We start from the raw sequence: 12,234 nt of genomic DNA, 5'->3' as shown, positions 1-12,234 counted from the left end.
CTGGAAAATACTCTTTCAAACACACATGGTGAAGTTGTACAGCGTCATTATGGCTATTAGCAGGGATATATTTTGGCCTTTATAAATATTATTTTTGCCTTTATTCAGATTACAATCGATTACTGTCATATTTTTGAAAGCGAAATCATCTCCAAAATATCCAAGTATATAGCCTTCCCACTGTGGGCGTCTATTTCAGCACCGTTTCACACTGCTCTGAGAAAAGCATGGAGAAACTAAAATGTTCAATTATATTCCATGATATTCTTAAGATATATGTGTTGACTGAATATGAGCAAGTGATATCTGCTAAATAATCAAGTTAGGTTTCTCCAGAAATAAATCCTTCTAAATAACAGGCTTTATTTACAAATTTGTGAGAATGTCTCACCCCATGTTCAAGAATGGCCTTTTTCTTGGCTCACTCTAGGTTAAATGAAAATGAAATCTCCACAATATCGTAACTTTTTAAACAACGCAATTATTATTATTAATTAATTTATAATTATATAAAATCCGCTTAAATATTCTCACAGATCCTAACAGAAAATTCCGCTTCGATATTAATTTAGAATCCTCCAATTCTCTAAATGTAATTATTGGCTGAGAGTCACATCATTGGAAAAAATATTTATTAGGTACAGCGCAATATTTTCCATTCCATCCATACTGAGACTCTGATGTTTTAGTTTTTAGTTTTTTCTCGGAATAGAAACACCATACTATTAATAAAATTAATTTAGCCAAATTTCTTAAAATCAATCCCATGTACTATGTTATTACAACAAAACAAAAAAATTCTCTAGTGATGCCAATATGGGAGACTATCAAATGCTTCTCAAAGTTACTCTATGGTGGTCAAACTTGCACTAACTTGCATTAATGTAAAAAATGGCTGACAATTAAATAACGTGCCATAGAATGCTGCAGTATGACACACAAGGTGTGCTGCAGTATGACGCAACTTTTAAAGGAAGAATCACTGTACATCACAAAAAAACATGTTTTTTATCATCACGTGTAATGAATAATGACTACAATAGTATAGTTTTTCCTAAACAAATGTGCATGTGACATTAAAACTTGAAACAAACCCTTATCGCTGTCCCTGGCCGCCATGCATTTCAATGAGAATGCCGACCGCAGCAGGAATGCTGCGATTTAATATCAGCATTCCCAAGGCAAAGAAGGGGGATATGCTGTGACGCCTGTGAAGACAGATCCAACATAATGTAAGTCATAGTTTTTCATTCCAAATCTGCATCAATTTAGCATTTCAGGCACACAATAATTCTAAATACTAGCATTGGGACGGGAGATGAGTTTTACAAATTGTACAAATGGGTCCTGCACACAGTAGGGGGCCAGGGTCCTACATTCGGCTTCAGGTTCTAATAATAATTGATGACACCATTATTTTGATGACTATTTAGAATATGCTGGCCTATTGTAAATGATCAAAGAAATGTAATTTATAATGCTAATGCAGAGGTACCAAGACATTGTCCAGTACATTTCTTGTATGTTGTTTTCACCCTCATGTCTTAGCTTCAAAGCTTACTCAGGCTTTACTCATTTCTTGTGAAGAAGTGTATCAACTGTATTCTGTAATTAGTTACAAAACAATTGAAAGGCAATTAGGTATCTGACAAACAGCAGCAATACACAACAGTCCATGAACAACTCTGTTAACCCATTAGGCCATTTGAGAGAAAATGGGTTGAGACATAAGCTCTGTTGGAATTCTCATACTAACTGCACTAACCATACTATGTGTGACATAAATTGTGTATGTAGTATGCTTATTGGTCATAGTATGGATATAGTTAGTATACCAAAAGTTCCCGGATATCGTACTGAATTCGGCAAAATACGAAGTATACAAGCAGTGGACACTTTTTTTCCATGCTTTTAGGGCCATAATCAAATTGTTCAGAAAATGGGCGTGGCTTCAGAACGTTTTCAGATTTGAAGAAAATGGGGGAAAATATACAGCCAAAGTCCAACGAGAGTGGATACAAATTCATTGCTTTAACAAATTATGACAAATGTTAAGAAAATGTAGAGCAATGTAATAAAGTAGACTTTTGAAATAAGTTATGTTACACGTTATGTTGGCCGACAATATGTTAGCTACGCTATCCTTACGAACTGCAGAGCATTACAGCAGTATGTTAGTTAGGTCCCAAACGTTAGTTGGCTACTAATACATCGAACTTGCGAGGCAGTATATTAGCCATCTAACTAACTACCAAACATTTATTGACTTTAGCATATTAACTATATGCTATGTAACTACCTAACGTTTATTGACTTGATTATCCATGTCATTCTTAGCTAAGTGGTGTAGTCGTTTTGCGTTCCCAATGGACATTGTTAATTCTGGATATTTAAAAAAAAAATGTTTTATTTGACCTTTATTTAACTAGGCAAGTCAGTTAAGAACAAATTCTTAATTTCAATGACGGCCTAGGAACAGTGGGTTAACTGCCTATTCAGGGGCAGAACGACATATTTTGTACCTTGTCAGCTCGGGGATTTGAACTTGCAAACTTTCGGTTACTAGTCCAATGCTCTAACCACTAGGCTACCCTGCCGCCCCGGGTGCGTTCGTAAATTCACTCTGGCTATCTACTCCGATTTCAGAGCACTCCCATCTGAGTGTGCAGGATAACTGATGAACACCTGTTTAACGTGGCTGGTGTCAGTAAACGTCTGCAAAAAAATATAAAATAACAATTCAACTGTTGCTAGCAGCACAGTTACAGTCACCAACATTCTGGATAAAATGAAAACAGCCTAACCAGCTCTGCTAGGCTGAGGAAAATGGTCAAAGTGAGGTGTTCTTTCATTTGTGTCTGGAAGTAGCTAGCCAACGTTAGCCAGGGTGCTTGACTGCCATTGTGAGGTCAGAGTGCTCGGATCAACCCTACTCCTCGGCCAGAGCGTCCAGTGTGCGCTCTGAACACCCCGAAATGCTCTGAATTTACAAAAATACAAATCTGACAACACTCTGGATTTACAAACGCCCAGAGCGCACTCCGGGTGCACTCTGGCACTCGAGATTGAATTTACGAACACACCTGAAATTGTAAAATGTCTGGATAGTCATTTTTTATGCTAACAAGCTAGCAAGAGGTTGCATAGCAACATCATCAACTTCCAGTAGACAGGTGAAGTGCTGGTACGCTCAACTGAAACGATAGCGTTAAGTTTACATTATACTAAAATGAACTAATAGTATTTGGTATGTAGTATATTGTATGTTAGTATGGGTATTCAAACACAAATATACTATTTAGCCTTGGAAGTCAAGTAATCAATAATGTGGCCCATTGTTTACCGAGTTACCTGACAATGACCACAACGATTTCAAAGAGCTGTCAGTCAAGGTAAACTCATGAATATAAGTGCCCCGCCCACTCAACCTGTTCTTTCAGGCTTCCTGATAGATGGAGATGAGATTTTTTTTAAAGGTACAATTATGAGCATTTTAACCGCGTAAAAAGATTATAGGTGATGTTTCGTCACTACAAGGCTGTGTTTACTTGGGAAAAACAATGACTCTGTGGGACCTATAAGAAAGATAGTGGAAACTCCCTCTAATGGCCCATGTTGGACACCAATCCAATGCTTTCACACGTGGGAAGGAATGGACAAGTGCACACTGGAGAAAAATGTATTATTGTGGTGCAGATGGAGCATACTAACCAGCTTCCCCTTCACCCACTTCAAATGACTGTCAGTCAGATAACATTCTCATGTTCTTCACATGAAGTGTACATTTTAACGTGAACTGATGGGGGAGAGAAGGCCAAAATACAAATGGAATCCAGGTCTGCTTCTCAACTAGAGGACTTGATCGCCCTCTAGTGATGTTTGGTTATCATTACACCATTCTGGTTCTATGGCTTGTTGAAGCCAGGAATTGAAAACAAAAATTATTGTTTCATTATGAAGTGAAACTAATGAAACAGAGCAATATTCAGTTTGGATTCCGACCTATGGTCATTGGTGACCCTCATCCTTAAACTGAAAGAATCCTCCTCAACACAATCCCAGTGATGTACAACATTTATTTTTGTCAACATAACTACAGATATTACAGATGTAAAAGCTGTGGTAATTTCTTTGGGTTGTAACATTCCGGCAAGCATATATTTGGACAAATAACATTGCTCTTTTATCTTTAGTTGTGAACAGTGCCTAGTATGGTGGTTCTGAGACTGCAGTATTTTGGCTTCATGTAATGGCATAGACAGAAAAGGCAAAAGGGTGGTTCTGACAGTAACATTTATGTCTCAGTTGGGGAAAGTAATTAAGGCTTTGATGATGGACCTCTGATGCTACTAAACATATTGACAATGCTTGACTGCTTATTTTTACCTTATTCTTTTTAAATTGCATTTCTAGTTCTGCTCTCTTTTCTTCATTGGAATTATGAACATGAAACTGAATAACAACATAGAAAACGTGTGAGTTAAAGTGCATCGGGGTTACATTCAAATGTATGTTTTTCTTCGGGTCACATTCAGTGCCATGAAATTATAACTAGCAACTACAAAAGTCTGCATATTCTTTGAATGAATCTGATAATGTGCCTGAAAAGAGACAAACATTTGCAAGCAAGACTGCATTTACAGAAATGTTCCAAATTCTTAGCCCCATTACATACACTACCGTTCAAAAGTTTGGGGTCACTTAGAAATTGACACCAGTCTCAATGTCAACAGTGAAGAGGCGACTCCAGGATGCTGGCCTTGTAGGCAGAGTTCCTCTGTCCAGTGTGTGTACTTTTGCCAACCTTAATATTCCATTTTTATTGGCCAGTCTGAGATAAGGCTTTATCTTTGCAACTCTGCCTAGAAGGCCAGCATCCTGGAGTCGCCTCTTCACTGTTTACGTTGACACTGGTGTTTTGGGGGTACTATTTAATGTAGCTGCCAGTTGAGGACTTGTGAGGCGTCTGTTTCTCAAACCAGACACTCTAACGTACTTGTCCTTTTGCTCAGTTGTGCACCGGGGCTGTCCAATCCTCTTTCAATTCTGGTTAGAGACAGTTTGCGTTGTTCTGTGAAGGGAGTAGTACACCTCATTGTAAGAGATCTTCAGTTTCTTGGCAATTTCTCGCATGGAATAGCCTTAATTTCTCAGAACAAGAATAGACTGACGAGTTTCAGAAGAAAGTTATTTGTTTCTGGCCATTTTGAGTCTGTAATCGAACCCATAAATGCTGATGCTCCAGATACTCAACTAGTCTAAAGAAGCCCAGTTTTATTGCCTCTAATCAGGACAACAGTTTTCAGCTTTACAAAAGGGTTTTCTAATGATCAACTAGCCTTTTAAAATTATAAACATGGATTAGCTAACACAACCATTGGAACACAGATGTGATGGTTGCTGATAATGGCCCTCTGTACACCTATGTAGATATTCCATAAAAATACAAATAAATCTGCAGTTACCAGTTACAATAGTCATTTACAACATTAACAAAGTCTACACTGTATTTCTGATCAATTTGATGTTATTTGAAATGGACAAAAAATTTGCTTTTCTTTCAAAAACAAGGACATTTCTAAGTGACCCCAAAATTTTGAACGGCAGTGTATATATTTAAGTTGGTCAATCATGCAATGTTGCTTGGTTTTATTTTCCTGTTCTGCCCACTTTCTGTCAATCATCTGTGGAATGGTTGAGGAAATGGTTGAGGAATGTAATTTAGTTTGGTTCCTACTTGCCACAGTCATACACATCCTATTTAAAGCAACTATTCTGTTGTACATGCCATGCAGTTCATTTATTATTATTTTCGTGCAGTTTTCTTTAAATTAAGAAATTGACTTGACATATTTAACAGACACCACCAGTAAGATATTATTGATGAAATCTCAAAAGTAGAAAGCCTACCTACTAGCTTGCGTCTCAGTTCTACAACTCCTCCTCTTAAAAATCATGTCATGTGAATCTTGTCATCTCGCTCTGTCATCGTGCGGTTAAATAAGAGTGTAGAACTGTACGTTGTGTATTACTCTGCAGAACTCATTTAAGGCATGCGTTTCCAGGAGTCAGCGCAGTGTTTAATAAGACCATATGCTTCAGAAGGGTTGTGCAGCTGCATCTACAGTATTCTCTATTTGTTTGCGATAACGTTTTCTACCAAGGACAACAGTACATAAACCACAGCACACAACCCATCAGCACATTACAGTTTGGCTTTTAGAATTATACTGAATTTGCCGCAAAAATTCATGATTAAATCATATACTAATGCCACTGATTTAACTGAGCGCCATATTCAGAATGAAAACTATTAGCAACAATTAAATTCTAATAAAATCGTGTCGTACTGGAATAAAACCAACAAGGCAGTGATCATTTTCGAAGGCTCAGCATAATCTAAACATACAGTAGGTGACTTGTACTGTAGGTATAGCCGACTGATGGGCTACTGTATAGACATATCTTCCAATATCCCCCCACATTTTTTGGTCCAGAGAAATCACTGAGTGTTCAGAAAGCGCAGTAGATATTAATCTTTTAACTTAAAATCGGCTTCAGTTCACATGAAAAGCATCAACTCAAGCATTTGGGTGATTGGACACCCTATCTAAAACAACTCTGAATACCTCAATGGTCATACACATACAATCACACAAGACAGATTCAATTGGGCCATTTTTTGTTTGTGAAAGTTTCAGTGACAAGCGTTAACATATGCAATCTTCTTGATCCTCCCCTCATATCTCAATTCATCCCAGCTCATACTAGGGGCCAGTTATTCTGATCCTAGCCTACTTGAGAGGTGGCCAGATTCTGTCTCCATACCCCCCTGCCCCCTCACCGCTGAAGGAGAGGGGCGAGGGGCCGCCAGGGGTGTACAGGTCAGAGTCTGTGTCTGATTCACCCTCAGCAATGAAGGGTCTAACCCTGGCGCAGAGAGATGCCCCTGTTTCTGCAGCCACCCCATTGAAGAACGACGCCCCAAAGAAGTCCTCCTTGGCCTGGGAGATGCTGAACCCACTGAAGGAGCGCTCCAGCTCCTCGTGGTCCACTGATGGGATGGACAGGGACGTGTCACTCTCCGCGGTGGGCAGCGGGGCCACGTCTGGCTGACGCCTCTGCCTCCTGTTGCGCTTCCTGCCCTGGGAGGAACCCTCCCGGCTAATGCTCCCTCCTGCCCCGGAGGATGAGCGCTCGTGGATGGTTGGGGGAGGGGGTGGCAGGCGGAACAGAGAGGGGGAGTGCTCTCCGCTGCCCCCCCCTATAGGTGAGGGGCTGTTGGCCACACTGCTGTTCCAGGCGGGCTGGCTGAGAGGGTGCTGCAGCTGGTGCTCCCAGGAGGTGCAGGGGCGGCTGCGGCTGCCGGAGGGCGTGCCCAAAGACCTGGGCTCCGGGGAGCACTTCTTCCTCTCCACGGAGCGGAGGACCTCGGCAGCGGAGCAGCTCTTCTCCTTCTTCTCCTCCTCTTTCACCATCTTTTCCTCCTCCTGCTTCTCCTCCTTGCAATCCTCAGGGCTAATGTAAGGGGGTGCAGGGTAGGCTTCCTTGGAGTTGAAATAGGCCTCTGTCTCAGAGCGCGGGATGCCCATGCGCTGTACGTACACGTTGACCAGGAAATCCAGCTTTCTGTCCATGGAGCCCACCTGCAGGAAGAGAGAGAGTCCCATAGAATCTCTGCATGTGTAGTGTAGCACGGCCCATAGACACTGATCTTAGGTCAGTTGGGCCTTTCACACCCAAACGGTTTGGGTTAGGATTTGGGGAGGGTAATCAGATTACATACCACAAAGATGAACGGCTAAAAGCAATGGGTTAGAATCACCTGCTTTGGGGAGGGGAGGGTAATCTGATCCTAGATCAGATTACACACCACAGAGACGAATGGCTAAAAGCAGCAGGTTAGAATCACCTGCTGGTTGTCGACAAACTGTGGCGATTCAACATGTTGCATTGTCAGGAAAATGAACACAAAATGATGGCCGATGTTCTGGTCAGAGGCGACAGGTGTCAGAACGGCCACACCCCTGCTTCTAACTGTTCGTTGACACGGTGTGTTTCGTCTCAACGGGCATTTCTACCAAGAGCCGGGACTGTTTAGGACAGAGAGGCTGAGATAAGGTCAGAAGAACACATGGCTTACCCGTTTCTCCACTTTCATCATACGTCCCATCATGCTGGGGTCCACCTCCTCTTTCTCCCCGTCACCGCCACCTTTGGCACCTTTATCTGGAGGACCTTTACCAACAATCTGGTCCACTCTGGCATTTAGAGAAAGCGATATCGAGGATAAAGCTATTTCTTTGATTCAGAGAGTCAAAGAGATGTGTTTTTAGCAAAAGGAAACATTATAGAGTAGACTAACTTCACAATTTAAATTACGTTTCCCCCTCTGGATTAGTGAAGCAGGTGTATAAAATTAGAAAGGTAAGACAAAACTAGAATCATTTTGGTGAAGTTAGAGATTGGTCTTTTTAGAGTGCATATGGAATTGTAGAATGATCATGTTCTTTCACGCTGAAAATGGTGAGTTCCAGGCCTCAACAATTCTTGATGGGAAAAAACGACAACTATGAAAATGAGGAGACAACGTGGCATGCTTCACTATGTTTCAGGCTTCATTTCCACAGCTTCCTAACAGGGGAGCTCTCCCTCTTTCTCCGATACAAAAGCAGCCTTGTCAAACCCCTGTTGTGTAAGGCTACATGACTCAGCCCATTGCCTGTGCGTGTGTGCTATTGGCCTTTTCTTCAGAAAGAATGAGACACTGATTTCCAATGGAAATAACATATTGAAGGCCATGAAATGAGCAATTCAGCAACCATTTTAAACTTTTGAAAATGCCCTGCTGATTCACTTCTTGATGACATTCAGAATGAAAAGATCTATATAACTGTATTGCTATCACATGAACACTATTGAAGCATCCAGGTATAATGCTTTAGAACATGTTTAAAGCACGTTCAAGCCTTTGATAATGTCTTATATCAAGGTTTGTAATATGTTATGTCTCTTTATGGATAAATACTTAAACTGTCTCAAACAGGCTCTCATTTAGTCCGTATCATGATGAGATGAATACAGTACGAGATTATAAAGGGTAGGGTCATACTAGCTCATGACAAGTCGTACAATACATTGTAATGGCATCATAATGCATTTTTCCCGGATGCTTTAAGTAAAGTGTTACCACTATCACTATAAACTATGAGCAACATTTCCCCCACAACAATATCCACAAACGTTACGAAAGAAGAGCGTGAGAGATTGCTCAATCTACTACTTCTGTTTTTTTTTTGTGTGTGTCTTACTAGACTGCAAATCCACTCAGATGTCGACTGTCTAAAGACATGGTTCGGTCTATCGGGCTTTAGTTGGAGTGATACAATGAGCTGTCAAGTAGCCGGAGTTACAAAAGGGTTGTTATTCATCTAAATAAATACATTTGATGGCAATTTACTAGAGCCCCAATTGATGTAAAGACGTGTAGCAGAGTGACCTAATACCGGTCATAACAGGACATAACCTACTACACAATTATGGCACAATTTAGTGCCATATCTGTCATCGTTACAAATTAGGACAGGCATTTTATCATTCTTGTGGCTAATGCGCATTATGCAGCCTTTATGTCAGCATGACATAAGAATTTCCTTACGTTCTACAGTCATTTGCGTATAGGAAAAGTGCAGTCTAGTGACTTAACCTAGGACCTTCTGTAGACTTCTTATGGCAAGGAGGAGATTGGCCAGGAGGCCACACAATCATATCTACCCTGGCAAGGCACATAGAGAAGATGTGAGCGCAATGCAAAATGAAGCAACACATGGGAATCGGACCAAATACATGGACAAATAAGTCAACATATATTAGCTTCTCAAACACTTTGCAGCTACCATGGTTATTTATGTCAAACATAGATCTAACATTTGTTACTTTCTCACTGCTGTGTGACTGGGTTGTCGAGAGAAATAAAGAACCACGTTAGCTATGAAATATCGGTTGTTGTTTTAACAGAAATTTACACAGGCCTACAGTTTCATTGTTGGAATAGATGTACATATGAGTTGGACATGTATCATCTAATCAAAACAAATGTGGTAGTTATTTGAGGGAGAAAAATATATGAAATCGACATTTCCCTTGACTTGTTAAATACTGTTCAAGTGAATTAAGTTGTTTCAAGCTATGAAACATCACATAAATGTGTCCGTCATCGGGATACGTGCCAGAGGAAGGCATAGCACACATAGGGGTGGATGTTAGTTTAGTGATTATCACAACATGCATGTGTCCAGTGACACAACAAATATACAGTGACAAAACTGTGTCAAATCTATGCTCTACATTTCTATCTGCAATAGTCCACCAGACTGAATAAGCCTGGACAATTAAGGCAGGGCTATTCAATTACGGTCCAAGAAGGGCAAAACATTTCTGGTTTCCCTCTTCAGAGTGGATGCATTGCAACATCTTTTTCGATAGATAAACAACTGAAGCTTCTGCGCATGTGCAGGATTTGTACAGCTGCCTAGAGGATACACTGCCAAATTTCAATTCTGAATTGAGAATGGTGCTTGTTCAATTAAGCTAGATCAAAGCAGAATCCATGTCTGCATGATCACATAATTATTCATTAATATTCGACATAACAGAACTGAATATAATAGCATAATGTTACTATAAGACGAAAAACACCACCTCATTTCTTGTGAGATTTTAGGATGATTCTTTTTCAAACATTTTGCGCAGCATGCCCCACTAGGCAATATACAGTATGTGCTTGGATTAAACACAGGTAGGCTACAGTTTGTTAAATTATTTCACTGTACATAATACAAAAACACTGGAGCTTAGGCCTGTATCATTCAAGAAAAATACCAAGATGCATATTCCCATGAAATTGATTTAGATCAAAGGGTTGGCATGCAGAAGCTGCATGGACATTTCACTGGTAAAACTGGTGAGTAAAATGGAAAATATAAAGTGATGGGGAGGGTGAGCACACACATTTTTGCGTAAAGTAGAGGTAAAGAAACATATGTGCAGAACATAATGGGTGGGGGGCGGAACTGGGCGGTTACCTTTGGTAGCGCAGCCTTCCATTTTTTTACTTCTAATCAAGGACTAATTCAGACCTGGGACACGAGGTACGTAATGTCTCTGGCCAATCAATGACAATTATGTATCATTTAACTACCAGGCTAGAAATACTCCTAGCAGAACTTTGGGACTCCAGGGCTGGTAATTGAATTGCCGAGGTGAAGAGTGGCAGCTGTCAATGTGTGTCTACTGATGAAAAACCTGGTGGGTCTGTCGATGTTTGAGGTTCAAATAGTATAAAACTTTTTTATTCTACCCCGCCTAAATAGTATTTTAGTTTACTTTCTAATACTTTGAGTGTTTATTGAGCAAACCTTCCGTGCCAGATGGGTGGGTTTGCACATTGATCCTATTGTGCCAGACATGCTCAAACAAACACAGCTAAGCTATTATTAAGAACAAAATAATTACTGTTCGAACACAAGTCTGTTTTGAGGTACAATAGATGTGAGCTATGCTGGGAAAGGGTGTGTGACGATCGGTGAATGGAAGAATGGGGGCGTCTTGCCTGGACTGTAGTTGCTTAATCCGACTCAGCATGTCCAAGTGGCCTGCGGAGTACTGCTCTATCACATCCATCACGTCGTATGGCCGTAGGCTCTCCTTAAACCTCCTCTTTGACACCAGAAACCTCATGATGCTGAAGCAGACATTTAGGAAAAAGAAAACAGAAATATGTATTTTTCAAAACAAAAGCAGCTGTTGACACACTTTAGTATGGTAATCATTCAGAAGAATAGAATCAGATTGTCTATCAAATGTATTAATCAAATTATACTGTGTGCATGTTCATAAACAGGCCAACTGCCTTTAAAAATCAAAGGAACTAATTTCTAAAGTGCTAGTTTCTGCACAAGACACTGGGTTCTTCTGGTATGAAGTGAATATAAATCCTCTCTTACATTATTGCCCTAATTGTGACCTTCAACCCAGGAGATAAATCTTGAAGGAATTCACAGTTGCAGTTCTTATCATCCCCAACGTCCTCGCCGGGGAGGCAAGCCTCTATGGAGCAAAGACAAGGACACCACATCAACCCCAATGTCAAAGCTTCAACCACCGGCTCCCATACATACTGTAACACCGTTATTGTGTCCAGATTAAGTCAAGCAAAGTTGGTGCATAGCCGTT

At 40.5% G+C, this 12,234-nt stretch overlaps 1 protein-coding gene across 3 annotated transcripts in view; it reads right to left on the bottom strand.

Annotated features, from left to right (window-relative positions):
* Positions 1–6,640: 6,640 nt before the first annotated feature.
* Positions 6,641–12,234, bottom strand: part of LOC112215930 (potassium voltage-gated channel subfamily KQT member 2) — a 41,383-nt gene continuing 35,789 nt past the window's right edge. For all 3 annotated transcript variants that reach the window (XM_024375435.2, XM_024375436.2, XM_024375437.2), the window contains 4 exons: positions 12,006–12,108; positions 11,612–11,743; positions 8,144–8,261; positions 6,641–7,646 (listed from right to left, as the gene is read on the bottom strand). In XM_024375435.2, coding sequence (XP_024231203.1) covers positions 6,795–7,646; positions 8,144–8,261; positions 11,612–11,743; positions 12,006–12,108 — 1,205 coding nt within the window. In that variant the 3' untranslated portion in view covers positions 6,641–6,794. The remainder of the gene's footprint in view (positions 7,647–8,143; positions 8,262–11,611; positions 11,744–12,005; positions 12,109–12,234) is intronic.

Source organism: Oncorhynchus tshawytscha, linkage group LG16, assembly GCF_018296145.1.
Source record: "Oncorhynchus tshawytscha isolate Ot180627B linkage group LG16, Otsh_v2.0, whole genome shotgun sequence".
Classification (NCBI taxonomy): Eukaryota; Metazoa; Chordata; class Actinopteri; order Salmoniformes; family Salmonidae; genus Oncorhynchus; species Oncorhynchus tshawytscha.
The sequence above is the reverse complement of the archived record's forward strand: the minus strand, read 5'-3'. Positions and strand labels throughout refer to the sequence as shown.